The sequence below is a fragment of the Arvicola amphibius genome, chromosome 6 (genome assembly GCF_903992535.2).
Source record: "Arvicola amphibius chromosome 6, mArvAmp1.2, whole genome shotgun sequence".
Lineage (NCBI taxonomy): Eukaryota > Metazoa > Chordata > Mammalia > Rodentia > Cricetidae > Arvicola > Arvicola amphibius.
In genome coordinates, this window is record NC_052052.2 from 44,581,667 (window position 1) to 44,600,426 (window position 18,760).

Below are 18,760 nucleotides of genomic sequence, written 5' to 3' on the forward strand. Positions count from 1 at the left end.
GATGGCTTCCTGCCAAGTAGCTGGCCTCACCAATAAGGAAATTGACTCCTGTAGCTCATAACAGAACAAATGTCTCCATGATGAGCAAGAAAAATCAATAAATGAATCTCTGTCCCATTCCAGTTTGAATCACTTTTACTGTTGTACCTTTGAAAAAGAAGCTAAGAGAGCCTATGTGGGCTTCAGCTCCTTCCCCTGCAAAAAGGAGACGATGGTCATAGCAGTAAGCACTTGATGGAGCAGCTGTGCAGTGGGTCGGCCAGGCTCCACACCTCCAGCACCGCACAGTACTGGGAGAGCAGGCAGTAACTGGAACTAGAGATATTCTTATCTAAAAGGATGCTTTCACAGAATAAAGGCAGCATAAATACTATATTCAAAGCCTTCGTACTGCTTCTCTTTCTGACAGGAAATAAATACTTGTGCTTTAGAAATGGCATTTTTCATCCTGAGTGTTGCATAACAAAGACAAATTTAACATCTATGGCAACATTTCTTTGTGCTTGACATAAACAGAACAAATTATTGCAATGGAAGTCTCACGCTGCACAACACATTTAGTGTGCTTCAGAAAAGGCAACCATGCTCTTACCTGTCCAAATATACTTTTCCAAAATGGTTTGCCACGTTGTAATTGAAGAGGCTTCATCATCTCTTCACTGACTTGTCTGCTCTCAGAGGAGAAGACTTACCAAGTCCCCCAACACAGAGCTGGACTGTGGCAGCTGCTGTCCTGATCTGCCTGGACAACCCAGCACTGAGCTACTCTCAAACACTGCCTCAGCTTCTTCATCTACAGCTACTTAGAAACTCCACATGCAATCCTAAAATATACATTTCAAACATCTAACCAACAAGCACAATGAAGGCACTCTGCAGTAGAGAATATTAAGGAGCCAATAAAACTGAGACAGTATGTTCAGCCTTTCCAGGAGTCTAGAAAAGAAAATTTCAAAAACCAATGAGAGGCTGTGTATGGTGCATGCCTTTGATCCCAGCACTCTGGAGAGACAGAGGCAGGTGGGTATATTTCAGTTCTAGGCCATCCTGGTCTATATAGTGAGTCAGAGGGATACAATGAGAGACCCTAGTTAAAAAAAACCTGAAAGATACTATTTTTTCCATCCAAACTGACAAAACCTAACATGGTTGAACACAGTGTTGTAAATATTAAGAAAAAAAAGGTATTCTCACAGGTTACTGAAACCTGGCATTAGCATTTTTGAATACAGAATATATATATATATATATATATATATATATATATATATATATATATATATATATCCTAAGCTCCACTTACTTATCTTAAAGAAATAGTAAAAGCTTATGGAATGGTGCTGAGTACAGTTCAGTTGTAAGAAACTGCCTGGGGGTGTAAAGCTCTGAGTCTGAGCCCTAGCACAAGAGAGAGGGGGAAAGGACAATGAGTGTGAGAGGGGAGGAGGGGAGCGGGAAGACAGAAAGAGGGAATGGAATATGAATTCAGAGAGAAGGAAGGGGAGAAAGGGGAGAAAGAAAAGCAGAAAGAAAGAAAAGAGGAAGGAAGAGGGAAAGAAGGAAGGGAGGAAAAACTCATGGAGTTTAAGGATATATGAATAGAATATCTTTTCCAAAATTATTTACAATATTAGCAATTCCTAAAAACTATTCAAATGCTTTTTAATGGCAAATAACTCAACTTATCATTATTATGGAATATTCAGTGCTATTTAAAATCAGGCGCTTTCTCTTCTGGTAGCGTAAAGGAGTTCCTAACAAACCAGTGTCCCTGACAAAAACAATCAGAACATTGAAGAACATTCAGTGCTACCTAAAGTCGGGTGCTTTCTCTTCTGGCAGTGTAGAGGAGTTCCTAACAAACCAGTGTCCCTGACAAAAACAACCAGAGAATACAAAGAAGACTTGGCCAGAGGATGGAAGAGTCACCAGGCTGGCCAAGACAGACACCAAAATCCTGAAAGGAGGAAATTCACCAAAGCTAGTCTAACCCTCAGGGAACCCACTGAAGCAAAGAGGAGCAGCAGGCTAAAAACATGGCAGAATCTGGCAGGAATCCAACAGGAAGATGGAACGAAGGAAGCATTTGGCTGTTACAGGGGTAGAAAACCCAAACTTTAGACGCATCAAGGCAGCCAGACCTGTAAAGTCTAGCATTAGTTAAGAATATCCCACCTTTTGCACATGAGGACAAGAGAGAAAGTAAAAACAGAACAAAGATGTTTGTTGGTGGGGGAACGATGAACATTAAATCTAGAGACCTAAAGACTGGTCTAATGATAGGGCTTAACTTTGTCCTTTGTCATTGCTGGTTAGAAACCTGGCAATGATGGACATCCGAGCATCCCGGTACATGCTACCCAAACACTTGCTACTGAAGCTTATGGAGAAAGTAGCAGTGAGATAACTAAGAGTTTGTCTGTAACTCATAAAGGTGAAGACTGGGGTTAAAAACAGACAACAGAGACATGGCGCCAAGCACAGATTCGCCAAAACATCTGAACATTCTTTTTTTTTTTGTTTTTTTTTTGTTTTTTGTTTTTTTTTTTTTTTGAGACAGGGTTTCTCTGCAGCTTTTTTACACTTTTTTTCTTTTTCTTTTTTCTTTTTTTTAAGTGTTCACTAGAATATATACAGCGTTTCTGGGAAATAAGCTAGGATCTGCAGTTTTTTTAGAGCCTGTCCTGAACTAGCTCTTGTAGACCAGGCTGGCCTCGAACTCACAGAGATCCGCCTGCCTCTGCCTCCCAAGTGCTGGGATTAAAGGCGTGCGCCACCACCGCCCGGCACATCTGAACATTCTTAAAGAAAACTTATTAAAGAAAATGTAGGCCCCAAACCAAGTAGAGACTTGGTGCAACGAGAACGGAAGATAAAGCCTAGGGCCAGTGTTCCGGAAAGGTCTAGAGGGGAACTACAGAACACATGCCATCCCTCAGGGCCTATCCTAGACAGTGGCGCTCCTCTGGATGAAGACACCGAGTTCAATGCAGAATGGTATAGATGAGAATTAGTGAGCTACAACAGAACACATTCACGCTGACAAGTACAGAAACTATAAAAACAAGAAGCAATGAAAGAGGAACATGACGCTCTCAAACAAATAGGTACATATATTTCTAGTCCCAGAGGAGAATAAGAATGGAGCAAATGCTTTATGTTAAAGTGTAATCAATGAGAATCTAACAAACAGATGAAAAATACCAAGCAACAGTCACGTGAGCACAGTAAACACAAAGAAAACACAGACTAGGTTGATGCTGCACATCAATCAACAGAAAAGCAAAGACAAAAATGCAAGCTTAGCAACCATGAATAAAGTAAGTTAAAAACAAGAGAAAAGACAACGGGACGGCCTCTTAAAGGGGACAGTGAGAAAGCGTCAGAGGTCATCATCAGCTTGCTGAGAGCAAGAACCACAGATTTCAAATCTTGTGTCCCACAACAATACTCCTCCAAAGCATGCCAGCTTGCAGTAATGGGCAAAGCAGCTGGTAGCCACACATCCCAGAGATGACAACTTTGCAGCCTGGGTTACAGGCAGCTATTATTTAATGATTATAGGAAAATATAAATCAAACACAAGCCAGGAAAGAACTTAACACTGAAAACCTATACAAGAAACAAGACTTAAGCATTCCTGAAGGTGCTGCCTGCTTCCAGAGCAACAGCCTCCCTGATTCACAGACGGAAGGGAGAAAGCTTACAGCCAGAGAACAGACGAAATGACATATTCCACCTCAACTCCAGTCAAATCCCTCACTGGCTTCTAGCATGAAGGGAGAAAAATAGAAAATCAGGCAAATGAGAAATCTACTTTTTAAACAGACCCTGGTATGGGAATTATTTCTCTGAGAAGCCTGTGCAGGATCTACTGATCTTTAAGATCTTCCTGTGTTTTGGACTAAAGCTAAGTTGAAAGCTTGGCTCTGAGTTTCCACATTTCCTAGTTCTCCTTTGCAACCTATCTGTGCCCCTGACTCAGAACAATACGTATGTGCAGAAGATGCAGTGGCCAGACCTAAGTCATGAAAGCAGTGAGGTGTTGAAATCAATGCCCCACTGAAGGAACACTGTTGAAAACAGCCAGCACATAGACTGCTAGAATCTGACTGTGACTTCAGCCAACAGCACTCGAAAAACAATCTACCCCCTGCGATACTGAAAATACTAAGACAAAAGTTCCTCATTCATGTTGGTCCAGCTCAGTCAAGGGATCACCCCTAAGCTGGTCAGCTCACTGTGCTAAAGAGCAGAATAATAGTCTTTTAAGGAGAAATTGAACTCTTGATCTCAGGATCCTCACCCTCACCCAGTGGCTGGCCAGGCCACAGCCCTCTGGGCAAGTCCCTCCACTTTCCCAAACTATTCATAAAAGAGAATTTCTTTTCTTCTATCTCTTATTCTAAGTACGTTTTTCCTAACCCTTTGGGCTTCTCCCACATTTGGGCTTTCTTACTCTTTCTCAGAAGCACCCCTCCCGGGTACATGGCTGCCTGTCTCTCCTGAGGCTGGCCTCTGTGCCCAGCGAGACAGCACGATTTCCTTTCCTCTTCTCCAGCCCCCTCCTCTGGATCTACAGTTGGCCTGACCTGGTTTGTATTTGGTTTGTTTTAAACTCTTCCACTGAGTTCATCCTTAAATTCTCATATTAATGCAATTTGGAAAAACAAGAGGGGACCCCAATTTCCTCTTTGTCTTCTGGTGACCACTAAGGGACCCCAAATTTGCAGTAACACAAACAGAAAAGTGACAAAACTAAATATAACCAGGGTCAATGACGTTTAATCTAAAAGGCTCATCTAGCTCACAGCAAAGGCCAAGGTCAAAGAAATAAACAGGATAACTAAGTGAGCGATAATACATTCAGAAACTGGCTTCAAATTTTAAAAAAGAAATTAGTAGAGACAAAAAAAATAAAAGAAATAAAAAATAAAAAGAAAAGAAAAAGAATCCAGGTATGGTGGTGTGTGCCTTTAATACCAGTATTTGGGATGCAGGGGAATTCTTTGTGAGTTCTGGGCCAACCGGGGCTACAGAGTGGTGCCTTGAATCAAACAAATAAACAAACAATTAAAAAACTGAATGACTAAATAAGTAAATGGATTTACTTCAAAATGATCAAACAATTCAAAAGTAGAAAAGAATCCCAAATATGTATGTGTCTTAAACAGACTTCAAATTGCATGAAACTAAAACTACCAGACAAGTCAACATTCATAGCTAAAATATCTCTCTAACGGAGATTAGAATATTAATGTGGATGATATAGCGAACCAACTCAATCTAATACTTGCTTGTGGAAAGCCACTCAGTTACTGTAGAGCGCAGTCACCAAGACAGGTCAAGGGCTTCCTAAAACCAAGCATCTGTAGCTAGGTTTCTATAGTGTGAACACCAAGACCAAAGTGACTTAGGGAGGAAGGGTGGATCCCAGCTTATATTCTCAGGTCACAGCCCGTTACCAAAGAAAGCTGGGCAGCAACACAAGGCAGGGACCTGAGGCAGAGGCATGGCCGGAGGCTCGTGCTCACGCCACCTTCGTGGCTTGCTCCGTCTGCACTCTTGCAGCAGCCAGGACCAGTGACTGCAGTAAACTGGACCCTCCCACATCACTAGAGAATACACTTCCCTACAAGCCAATTTTTGGGGGGCATTTTCTCAACTGACGTTCCCTCTTCCCAGCTGACTCTAGCTTGTCTCAGGTTGACATAAAAACAGCCAGCCAAAGATTAAGATTCTACAGCGTGTGCTCTCGGACTTGTAAGGAAGTAAATTAGAAATAAACAATGATAAAACATTTAGACGAACTCCAAATATCTAGACATTACATGAATTAAAACAATCTGTATATAAAAGAAGAAAATTACAAAGGATATTAGGAAATATTTGTACTTAATGACAATGATGAAAGCACGTATCAAAATGTTTCAAATTCAAATAATGACAAGCGGAAATTTTAGCTTTAACTGCCTATGTTAATTTAAGAACATGAAAATCTACAAATAATAATCTGAGCTTCCATCTTAGGAAATTAGAACAACAATTAAACCCAAAGGAAAAAAATTAGACTTCCCAAAAGCATTAAACTTTGTTCTTCAAAATAAAGTCATTAAAAAATTAAAAGATGCCACAGAATGATAAAAAAATTCTTGCAATACATATAGCTAAGAAAGGATTTGATTCTGGCAAGTCACTGAAAAGCATGTAAATTCAGGAAGGCCAACAACACAGTTTAAGAAACAGGCAAAACATCTGACCAGACAATTCACAAAGGAAGACACAGGAATGACAAAGACACACATGAAACATGTTCTACACCACGGTAAACAGGAAACAGAAACCTGCTGGGCACAGCGGCTGCACGCCTTTAATCCCAGTGCTCAGGAGGCAGAGGCAGGTGGATCTCCAAGTTCAAGGCCAACCTGGTCTACAAAATAAGTTCCTGGGCAACCAAGGCTGTTATACAGAGAAACCCTATATCAAAAGAAAAAATAAGAAAGAAAGAAAGAAAGAGAGAGAGAGAGAGAGAGAGAGAGAGAAAGAGAGACAGAAAGAGAGAGAGAAAGAAAGAAAGAGAGAGAAAAAGAAAGAGAGAGAGAAGAAAAGGAAAGGAAAGGAAAAAGAAACACAAAATAGAGTGTGCACTCTGCCCCAAAATAGAAAGATTAAAAGGAAAAAGATGTACTATTTATAAGATATACATATAAAAACACAAAAAAGACTGAAAACAAGAGACTGCAAAGAACAACACTCTTGTACAACGCAAAAGAATATGGGAGGAAGAGCGAGAAGATGAAAACAAAATTAAAGACAAGGCAGACATTAGGCAAGAAGCATTACCAGGGATAAAGGGTCATTTTCTTCAAAAATAGGTTTTAAAGCATTATTTTTGATTGTGTGTGTGTGAGTGTTCTGTCTGTCTGTCTGTCTGTGTAGGGGTGTGTGCACATGAGTACAGATGCCCACAGATGCCAGAAAGGGGTAACTGATTCCCTAAAACTGAAGCCACAGGTACCTGTGAGCCACTGGCATGGGTGCTAGGAGTAGACTGGCCTCAGAGTAGCAAGCCTTATTAACCACTGAGCCACCCACCCAGCCCCAAGTTATATTCTTATACTGATATATAAAAAAGCATCAGTCTACCAGGAAGCTAGCTCATTATAAGCTATGCAAAGAAATAGTTGACAGAACTAAAAAGAGATAAAGAAAATGCTATAATCATAATAAAAGACTACAAAGCTCTGTAAATAACTAGAAAGGGGAAGAAAAAGGTGAACAACGATAAATAATAAAACAGCTTAATAGTAATAATCTCTACAATAAGAGAGCTGAAACAACCAAATCAAAAAACTTGACCAAATAGTCATCCACAGAACACTGTGTCTGCACGGGCAGAAGCTCTGCCAAGGACACCCCACTGAGACAAAACTAAGACAGCTCCAAAGATGCTTCTCACTCAGCGTGCCCTCCACTCAGAATGTGAACTGGAAGTCAAAAACACATGGCAACCAGAAATCACAAAAGATCCCCAAACTATGCAATAATCCCCTAAATAATCCATGAGCTAAAAGAAATCACAAAGAAAACAATAATGTGTTTTTAAACTAAACAAAAAATAAACAGCCTGTCAACACCTGACAGGTAAACACATAGTCTTGCATACAAACAGTCCCCAACACCCTGGCAAACAGACAGTCCCCAACACCCTGGCAAACAGACAGTCCCCAACACCATGGCATATAGACAGTCCCCAACACCCTGGCATACAGACAGTTCCCAACACCCTGGCATACAGACAGTCCCCAACACCCTGGCATACAGACAGTCCCCAACACCATGGCATATAGACAGTCCCCAACACCCTGGCATACAGACAGTCCCCACTCCATAAGGATTCACCTGAAATCTTCATGAAGGTGAGAATGAGAGGGGCATTCAAGAAAACAATTCCTGAAAATCTAAATTTCAGGCCACTGTCTCCTATAGCCAATCCACATTAAAAATTGAAGAAGAAAAAACATAACCATCTCAATAAATTCAATAAATTAAGTGACAAGCTACAATATTCTTTCATAATGAAAACCATTTCCCAAACCATGAGGAACTAAAGGCAGACCCCTCCACCTGATGAGCAGCCCCTGTGGTGAAGTGAATGAGGAAGGCCCCACAGGCTTTTACACACTGTGTAAGGAGGTTTGGGTGGTGTGGCCTTGATGGAGAACACAGTCACTGGGGCTTTAAGACTGAAAGCCTGGGGGCACTTCTAGTTGGCTCTCTCCACTTCCTGCTCTACTTGAGGTCTTAGCTGTTGGCTTCCTGCTCCTGCTGCTCAATGCCATTCTTCCCTGCCACACTGGGTCTTACCTCTCTGCAACCAGAAGCTCAAATAAACACTCCTTGGTCACGGGGATTTATCACAGCAACAGAAACACAGCTAATACAACCTCTGAGAAACCTTACAAGAACCATGAGAATGGATGTGAAGAACCAGATATTTCCTTCTTCTAGGATCAGGGAAAACAAAGTTGCCCACCATCAGCTTGTGCTGACATCTGGATGTTACACTAATAATAAGAAGGGGAAACACTAATTAGGAAGGAAGGGAGGACGGGGGGGGGGGGAGGGAGGCAGACAGGTAGGTGGGTTGGTTGATAGAGACAAGGTCAGTTATGTAAGTCAATTATATTTCTATCGGCAAGAAATTTATTTTTAAATGAGTATATCTTAATATCAAACACTTTATAAATCAGACAAAATATATGCCATCCCTATATACAAAACCAAGTTTAAAGCATTATTAAGACTAATTAAACAACAGCTAAGTAAATAACAAATATATCATTCTTAGATGGGAAAATTCAGTGCGTTAGATACTGGTCAATTAGCCCATCAAATGCCCAGGCAAGTTTTTATGGACATATAATTTAATAATATCATTATAAAATGTATACAAGCATGCAAAGATCCAAGAACATCAAGTCCACACTGCAGAACCCCCTAAAGGAACTGTGCCAGGGATGAATGACTAGTCACAAGGAAGCAAATCTCCAAAAAGGCAATTAATTCTTACGACAAAAATAACAGTTTTTGTCTGTCCAGCCTTTCCAGGCGGAGTGTCATGTAGCTCAGGCTAGCCTTGCACTTCTGCTCCTCCTACCTCCACCTCTAAGGTACTACAATTGCAGGTGTTACGTCAGCATGCCCCAGATCTACCTCTCAATAACTGAGGCTGAGGATGTTAGCTGTCCATGGAGAAAACGGAACTACCTTGTCACTTCTTGTGACAGAAAAGAGCTAATATAATAAGGTTTCTTAGAACTCAGACAGAATCAACTTACTAAGGTAAACTAAAGCTTCTTAACCAGAGCACAAAATGCACATAAGGGGAACCTTGTGAGAGAGTCCGGTGCACTCAGATTAGGAGCCCATACACACCGGCTTTGGGCCTTACTCATAACCTCTTAACGCACAGAGCCTGATACCACTTGCCTGATCCTTCTTACTTAACGTGCCAAGAGACACTTTTACTTTTGTAAATATGTAGTATCATTTTCAGAGCCAAATCCATTAAGATTCACAATAACAAGTTAAATAACAGTGACTTTTAATAATTAATAACTACTGGAAACTCAACAAAGGGCCAAATAACATTGTAATTTAATACATAAACTACATAGTTTATACTCATTTAAAAATGCTCTGCTAAAAATGATAACTCAGCTACCACAGGTGATTAAAATAGTAATTAGGGGTGAAGGCTCCTGCCCAACAGAGAAATAGCACAAACCTGTGAGGCCCAAGAGCCACCCTGGAGCTTGCAGAGAGCCAGCTGCTACACTGACCCCGCTTGTTCTCCATGACACAGCTCAGCAGCAGATGCTCACACAGTCTTGTTTTCTCAGCCCCCCATTAGGTCACAGCGACAAGGGGCGTAGAAGAGAGGCAGCACTGGCCTTCCAGAGGACACACACAGCAATAAGGGCCTAAGGTATTACACATTCATATGTTTTTGAAGTTTTAATTTGCATACTTCGTGTCTATAACCAAAAATTTCATGCATGCAAAAAATGCTTTCTAATAAAATTTAAAACTTTTAATACATCCTGCCAATTACAGTCACATATGGAGAAGAGAGCTGAATATTTTCAGCTACTCATTCACTCCTTTAAGAGATACAGCCTGCAAGTATTATAGACTTATGGAAAGTACTATGGTGGGGATGAGGGCTAAGTCACCCCCAAGGCTCCACTGTGACTAATGAGTTGCTCCAGGGAGGTGACAAACCCTTCAAAGGGAGCCAAATAACAGACTGCTTACGACATTGAGGATGTGCCCTTGAAAAGGGACTGTGCCACCTTGATTGTCATCTCTTTTTCTCTTCTCTGGTTCTAGATGCAACTGACTTGCTTCTGCACATGATCCTGCCATAATGTAACACCATCTTCTGCGCTCATCAGAACTGAGCCAACACGGGCATTTAACACATCCCCTAAACTTCATAACTGTGGGCTCAGCAAACCTTTTATTATACTTGAGCTGTCTGTAAAATTTTGTTATAATAATATAAAGATGAGTACTACAAAGGGTTAACACAGTGCATGACTTAATGTTTGGCCTGTGCTTGCGCCAAACGTCAAGACAGCACACATTTTGGTCAGCTGTGCGAGGGACACTGTGTTTTCAGCTATTGATCACTTTACCTTTGCAGCAAGCTGCAGTCCAATCTTGTCGGCTTCGGCCTCCAGTGTTCTACTGTACGGTCTATCAAACACATACTGAGAAGTAGGACAGAAAAAAACTTCATTAAGTGGATTTATTTCATGATCAAAGGAATTAAAAAATGAATGTTAAATTAATTCCACAGAAAATCTAGTATGAAATGTCTGTCCTCTAAGACTGAAAATGTAAATGAGGCCATTGTTTCTTCCATTAGACTTCTGCATTAAACAGGAAAATAAGGAAGCTAGGGATGCTTCTGCCCGGACAGCTTCTGCTGCCATCAGCTCATTTCACTTCCCACGTAAAATTTCTCCTTCTGAAGAAAGTGCTGCTGAGGAGAACATAGTGGGACAGACTTAACTAGGGCCAAGGAACATGAATCTCACAGTTCTAAAAAAAAAAATACAGGTATATGAGAGCCAATAACACTAGCCGAAAACATCAGTAGGAAAATTAACCACAGAGGAGAGCCCCTTCTGTGATTAATTATCTTCATTTCCTTTTCTAAATATTGATTAGTTAGGAAAATAAAACTTTCTTCTGATTTAATTTAAAAAAAAGAACAGTTACCGTAACTTTAATTTTCCTAATTACTTGTATTTATGAGAATGTTTTCCAATTAAATTCTAATTTGCAGTAAGCACTAGAACTTTGTAGGAACTGGATCAAGAAGCAGTGTTGGGAGCAGTGAGACCCCAGATCCTGAATTTCTTGTAATCCCCTGATCTGAGTGCCTCCAGCTGCTCTGAGCACGAGACCTTCAGGAGTAACTGATGGCAGGAGAGTGGTTTCTGGTGGGTTTGGCTGGGGCATGGCTATCTCTATATAATCTGCCCCTGAACACAATAAAGGGGGCATTCTTGGGGAATTCAAGGATGACCCGTGTCGCTGTCTCTCTCTCTCTGTGTGTCTGTGCATTTTAACCTCCAGCCCCCTTGCCCGAAGCTCGCGAACTGGGTGCCAGCGCACAGAGCGCAGTCACGGGGGCGTGGTGCGCGGCAATTGGAGGTCCCCACCGAGATTTCGGAAAAGCAGGACTTTTGACAAAGGAGCTATTAATCCAGGAAGCAACTTTTCAAACACAGCAACATGCTTGTGACAGATACAAGCAACCTAGCCTCTGCTCACAGTATGTGAGCGTGGCCCAGGACTTCCTTCCCTCTCAGCTACAGGTTTTAAGCTAGAGAACTGCGAGGCAGGGGTCAGCTCTCAGTGCACAAACCAAGTGTGCAACACTGAGTGTACCAACCCAATGGAGCAACTGCTTCAACAGAAGAACTCATAGGGCAATATGCAAAATGAGCTAGTAACCTACTCCTCGATTTGCACAGAAGATTACATGGACCAATAATAAAATCAATCATCCCTATTAACAGAGTTCTTGCTTTGTGCCAGATACTACACAAAATCACTGAAAGCAGTGGCTCTCAAGTGTGATTTAGTTGTTTGTTTGTTTGTTTATTGACTCTTGGGGACATTGTAAATATTTGGAGTTAACAAGGTCATGATGTTGTTACCTAAGTAGTCTCAAATACATGAACTCAAGCAATCCTCCTGCCTTAGCTCCTCACAGTAGCTGGGATGATAGGAGCATGCCACCATGCTGGCTTCCAGCAGCATTTTTTAAATTATTATTTTTATATTCATTTTATTTTATGTATATAAATGTTTTGCCTGCATGTACGTACACCATGCATAAGCCTGGTGCATATGGAGGCCAAGAGGGCATCTAATCCCGATTAGAGATGGTTGTGAGTCACCATGAGTTCTGGAAGCCAACTGAACCCAGATCCTCTCCAAGAATAACAAGGCTCTTTAACCATCTGAGCCATCGAGACACTGTGGAAAGCAAGAACCATGGCCGCCTATTGAATAGAGGCTGTATATGCTAGAAAACCCACAAGAGCAGGACAAGCCCCACAGCAATAAAAATCCAGACCAAAACATCAGTAGTTCGGAGCTAACAGAGCCTTAGTGTATCATTCAGTCACCACGGTAAATAAGTGAGTGGCCAGAAATGTGGGATTTCCCGCTCTGCAGTGCATCACTGCCAGCATTCCTTTATGCTTCCAAAACACGGTAAGCGGGGCACTGCAGAGAAAAACATCTACTAACAACAGAGTCATTGAGAGGCCTCAATTTAGAAGAAAAGAATCCATACCAAAGGCATCCCTGTTCTCAGTTTAACTATTAAGTTGAAAAATTACGCCTAAGAGGCAGGGCTTCATTGACAGCCCAGCAGGTCACTGACAGAAGAAAGTTCCAAACATGATGTGCCATCATCTGAACCTAACTGTTCTTTCTTCTTCAATTTGAGAAGCACTGTTTCAATCTGGTTAGCATAGCTGTGAGGATGACAAGACGGATCCTCAGTAACCCAGCACTCTGAAGAATATGAGGGACTCAGTCACGAGATTATTATTATCAGCACTAAAGCACCTAAAACTGCCCCTGCCCATGTATTCTAGGCAGTGTTTGTTTAACTGCATAAGCAGCAATGGAGAATGATATGAAGCCACAGCCAGCCCATGTTCATTAAAACTTCGGGCTTCTTGAAAGAGCTCTCTGGAGGAAGGACGCCACTGTCACAGAGATAAGGGAAGGGCCAGTGACTAGGTTTTCTCTCTATGATATCAACACCTATGAAAAAAATGCATGGTAGCTCTTTTAATCAATCCTTATATATCACTGAACAGATGTAGAATTCCTTAATTAAATGCTACATAGGAACAGCACCTAAAAATAAAAATCAGGCACTAAAATTCCATATCTGACTCCAGGATAGACTTTAACACAGCTCTGATAGACACTGCTTTCCATGGGTACTGTTGCATGCTCACCACAGGTCATCTTAGACTTACCTCCTGCAGCTTCGATTGTATCCACTGGCCCAGAAGTGCCAAGCTGTCTCGTGGACAGACAGCCCAAATCATTGTGAGAAAAATCATTCCAAGGAAATCCAGTAAGTGAACCAAACTAGCCTTTTCTGCCTGAAAATAATAAAACAATGAAAACCACTTAATAAACTAGTATTTAGTAAATAGAAACAGTACACATTTATACTTTCTAGCCATCACTTAATCATACTAAATAATTATGTGTGTTCAACTGGCCAACATGAACAAAGATCTGATTTTTTTTAATTATTTTATTATATTTAGTTTTTATGTGTGTGTGTGTGTGTGTGTGTGTGTGTATGTGTGTGTGTGTTTGTGTGTAGGGCATGGGCATGCCATAGTACAATAGACAAGTTGCTCTGATATAATGCTTTGTACACTGTAAAGATTTGTCACTTGTATTGGTTTTAATAAAACACTGATAGGCCAGTAGCAAGGCAGGAAGTAAGGGTGGAGTGACCAGACTAGGTGAATTCTGGGAAGGGAAAAGGCTCAGTCTGCAGTGGACACCCAGACACAGAGGAAGCAAGATGAGAAGACCTTATTGATAAAAGGTATCAAGCCACATGGCAAAACATAGATAAGAATTATAGGTTAATTTAAGTTGTAAGAGCTCATTAATAATAAGCCTGGGCTAATATGCAAACAGTTTATATATTAATATAAGTCTCTGTATTTCTTTGGGACTGAATGACTCTGCTGTAGGATGAGAAAGGACAGAAACTTCTGCTTATAACAAGGTCAGAGGGCAACTTGTAGGGGTTGGTTCTCTCCTTTCATACATGGGACCTGGGATCTAACTCATGCCATCAAGCTTCAGCCAAGAGTTTTTACTTGTCAAGCCACCTCACCAGTCAAAGAATTTCTCCCTTCATATCCATGCTGTCTCCTGGTATGTCCCCTTTTCTTTGGTTATACACCTGTGAGTCACTTATGCCTTTAACATTTTACCACTTTTGCTGAGCTAATTATTCATCATCAGAGACAGTAACAATTAATAAACTAGTTTTTTACATTAACCAGCACAATGATTCCTCTGGTATGATAAGACCCATTTTATAGATAATGGACTGGAAATGGAGATTTTATGATTGCTCCAATTCACATAGCTATTAGTAAAAGGACGAAAAAAATCCCAGGATGATACTATTTTAGTTTCTAACATAGACACTATACTCTATACATCAAATAAAAGTGTTTATCACACTTATATTGTTACATAAAGCATATATACATATATATAATAGATAACACACTTAAAACAAGAAAATTCAGAAAGAGATCACAAATTTAATTAAAATAAAGTTATTTTGGTGTGTATGACCTAATACATGAAAGAAAATAACACATTTATACAAATTTTCTGTAGTGAAAGTTTGGTATTTATCACTGAGAATTGGGTTCTGAGTTTTGGACATACAGCAGTAAGCAGAAAAGGCTTGTATAAAAGGTGTGTTCTGCCCAGTAATGTCTAGTAAGAGTTAAATGCATGGGCTTATTCACCAGTCACTAGTGCGTGTTAACTCACTACCAGGCTGACTTTCTACCAGTCACTCCCTGAATGGATACAACATGGCTAAAAACTAAAATCAGACTATGACCTTCACAATATAATCTCTCCTCACAAAACAACTATCACACGACAGTCGCTAGCAGTAAAACAGTTATTGAATTCTACTATGAAAGACTGAAGTCAATATGACAGTATTTATAAAGAGAACACCCTTGTTATAGAGTATGAAAGAGTATAACTGTTATTACTCTTAAAAAATAGAAACATTTTTAAAACTGCATATTTATAGAAAAAAGAAAACAGCATAAAAGTCAGACTTAATCAAAACTAAGACTTCCAAAAGAGAAAATGTTGTATTAATAAGAGACCTTTGTCAAAGAAACAGTAACTTTTTTCCATCAAGGCTGTTCCCTGCCTCTTCTGTTTCATCTGACTGCCATCCTGTACTGATGATGGTAACGCCACACTGACAGGCACTGACTGGATGCCACATCAGCTGAATGGTACCATCTTTTAAAGCTACAACAGAGCCGGGCGGTGGTGGCGCACGCCTTTAATCCCAGCACTCGGGAGGCAGAGGCAGGCGGATTTCTGTGAGTTCGAGGCCAGCCTGGTCTACAAGAGCTAGTTCCAGGACAGGCTCTAAAAAAGCTTCAGAGAAACCCTGTCTCGAAAAACCAAAAAAAAAAACGCTACAACAGCCACATCTTGAAAGCAACCTTAAACAACAGGTAGATACAAGTTGGCAGCACCTGCTTACACTACTGTGTGCTATTCTGGGTCAGATGGGGGCAGTAAAGTCATTTCTTCCCTTGTAAAACCATTAAAGATTTCTGCTTAAAGATTACCAGATTCTCTGTGTTGTCCAATAAACACAGACCAAAGTTCGGTGTCACAGACAGACATAATCAGAGACACAGGCACAGATTCAAGAATACACACACAGATACAGGCAAAAGGGGCAAATAGATCACACACAATACACAACAGACAGACGGAAGACACAGGAAGAGAAGTGGAAAAATCAAATTTAAACTTACACTTTGTCAAACTAACCCAAGAGAAAGTTTCTGTCTCATTCATTAATGCATCACTGATATATTAAGACATCATTATTTGAGAGATGTTGGAATACACTATAATGATACTATTTCTATTGCTTAGATTTATTCTTGTAAATATTTAGGGAAAATATTCTTTAAATATTTTCCTGTAGCCCAAAAGAAATCATGAATGCTTCAAAAAAGAGCAACTTTGGCCCAGCTCGCCAAATTATTCCACTAAAGAATAGGTAGAATTTTAAATGACTTTGGGAATGATTAAAAACCATTATAATTTCCATTTGAAGTTAAAAATATTTGCACTTACAATTTAGCATATTGTAATCCTCTCACAAACATTAACTGCATGTTCCAATTAGAAAATAAAAATATATTTATCTCTACTTATATGTGCAAAAGATCCATTCACATTTTTAACAAATAGCAATCAAAAATGAGTACAAAAATATGTTTTGTGTGTTATTAAAGACCTATGTGACCACTATTAGTCTTTTTAAATGTTAGTTTCTTAACATATAAACAAGAGATGATAGATACATACTCAAAAGTTATTAAAGCTCTGAGTGAGAAAGAACATATTAGATGAAGCTCAGTAAACTATTCCAGCAAGGTGTCATTACTGCTCCACATTCATGTCATATTGCATATCATTTAGACATTTTCCAACAATATTCCAAGCCATCTTTTGAAAATGAGTAAGAATAAAACTGATTTACCACTTAAATGGTAGTATCACTTTCCAACAATTAATTTTCTGACTAGATATAAGTATGTTAATAATTATGAAAGTTTAAATTTTAATGTGAAATAATTAGAGGTTGAGACTAATTACTTTTTAGCAAAAGAGACAGGTGATAAAAACAGTATTTAAGAGAAACACTAATTATTCAGTATCACACACTAAAGACTGTAAAAGTCTCAAAATAGGCTAATCACTTTTTTTCAGGTACAGAATAAGGCAAATACATTCCATCATTAAAAGAAAAAAAATCCTGAAAAGATTGGATTCTTTAAAGGCTGCAACTTGGTAATGTCAATGCAACATTCACCTGCTGCACATCATTCGGGTACTTACTGCATGTCCCAGGACTGCATGTGCAATCTCATGGCCCAGGAGGAAGGAGAGCTGGTGAGTATCAGTTACACTATTCAAAAGCCCAGTGAAAACAAACACTTGCCCATTCTGCACATAAAAAGAATAATATAAGCAATTAGCCCACAGTAAAACTTAAAGACATGAAAGCTAGAAACAAAAATGTATTTTAAAGTATTTACTTACAGGAAGAACAAAGGCATTCACATCTGGGGAATCAACCACATGAATCACCCAGTTGATCTCAGAGATCCCTGGGACATCCTGATTGCACTGAGTCAGATGATACACCACTTCTTTAACAGTCAGGTAGCGGGGGTCTCTCTCGGGCAACATAGCGTCTTTAAATTCTTCCATCCACTAGAAGATTTTTCAAAAAAATTGTTTAAGAGTTTTTGCACTACAAAATGCTTTTGCTGCTTCATGAAAAGTGCTTCATTTGACTAGTGTTGGGCATTTTAATTTTGAATTGTGCAAAAATTTACATATATTAAATGCTCACATTTCTGAAATTTGAATTATTCATGTAAAAGCAGTATAGTGTCTCACAAAGGAATAAATTGTAAGATTTTTTCATATAACATAATTCAATTCAAATTTTACTCTTCTATTAATCTATATGCAAATAAAATGCTTAGATATTTCTACTTTCCTAAGAATTCCAGGAAACAAAACTGCCTAGATACTAAAGGATTCACATGAAAAACTTCATATGTAGCTCAGCTGGCAGAGTGGGCACTCTAATGGCGTACGCAAAGCCTGAGCTCGAGCCTCAGCACAGCATAAACCCAGTGTGTACACAGCCTTGTACTCGGAACACTGGAGAGGTGGAACAAGGATGGTTAGAAGGTCATCCATTGTCTGCTACAGAGGAAGTTCAAGGCCAGCCTGGGATACAAGAAACCCAGGAGAGAGAGAGAGAGAGAGAGAGAGAGAGAGAGAGAGAGAGAGAGAGAGAGAGAGAGAGAGAGAGAGAGAGACAGACAGAGAGACAGAGACAGAGAGGGGAGAGAGAGAGAGGTGAGAGAGAGAGAGGAGAGAGAGAGAGAGAGACAGAGACAGAGACAGAGAGAGAGGTGAGAGAGAGAGAGGGGAGAGAGAGAGGAGAGAGAGAGAGAATGTCAAAGAAAATTAATTACTTTCATAATCCACTAAATGGAAGAACACCCTATTCATAATATAGACTCAGGCTTTTACAAAAAGAGACAATATCTCACAAATTGTAAAGTATTTGATCCACACTGAAGGAAAGAAAATCACTGAGATCTCAAAACTAATGGCCAAATCATTTTCTCTATGTGATGCTGATTAAAAAGCATAGCCATCTTATATAGAACATTTTTTTCTGAAGCTTTTTTCTGAGAGATTCTATCATATATATGAGAAAAATACAAATATTTAATTTTCATAAAATGCATAGTTTAATATATAAATCAAGTTGATAACATTTTTCTGTTTCCTTTTTTTTTCTTTT

The 18,760-nt window shown here is 39.8% G+C and overlaps 1 protein-coding gene across 2 annotated transcripts in view; it reads right to left on the reverse strand.

Moving 5' to 3' along the window:
* Positions 1 to 18,760, reverse strand: part of Oma1 (OMA1 zinc metallopeptidase) — a 52,905-nt gene that overhangs the window by 21,581 nt on the left and 12,564 nt on the right. For both annotated transcript variants that reach the window (XM_038332858.1, XM_038332859.1), the window contains exons 4-7: positions 17,473 to 17,646; positions 17,269 to 17,376; positions 13,584 to 13,712; positions 10,704 to 10,778 (exon numbers count right to left, since the gene is read on the reverse strand). In XM_038332858.1, the coding sequence (XP_038188786.1) occupies positions 10,704 to 10,778; positions 13,584 to 13,712; positions 17,269 to 17,376; positions 17,473 to 17,646 (486 nt within the window). The remainder of the gene's footprint in view (positions 1 to 10,703; positions 10,779 to 13,583; positions 13,713 to 17,268; positions 17,377 to 17,472; positions 17,647 to 18,760) is intronic.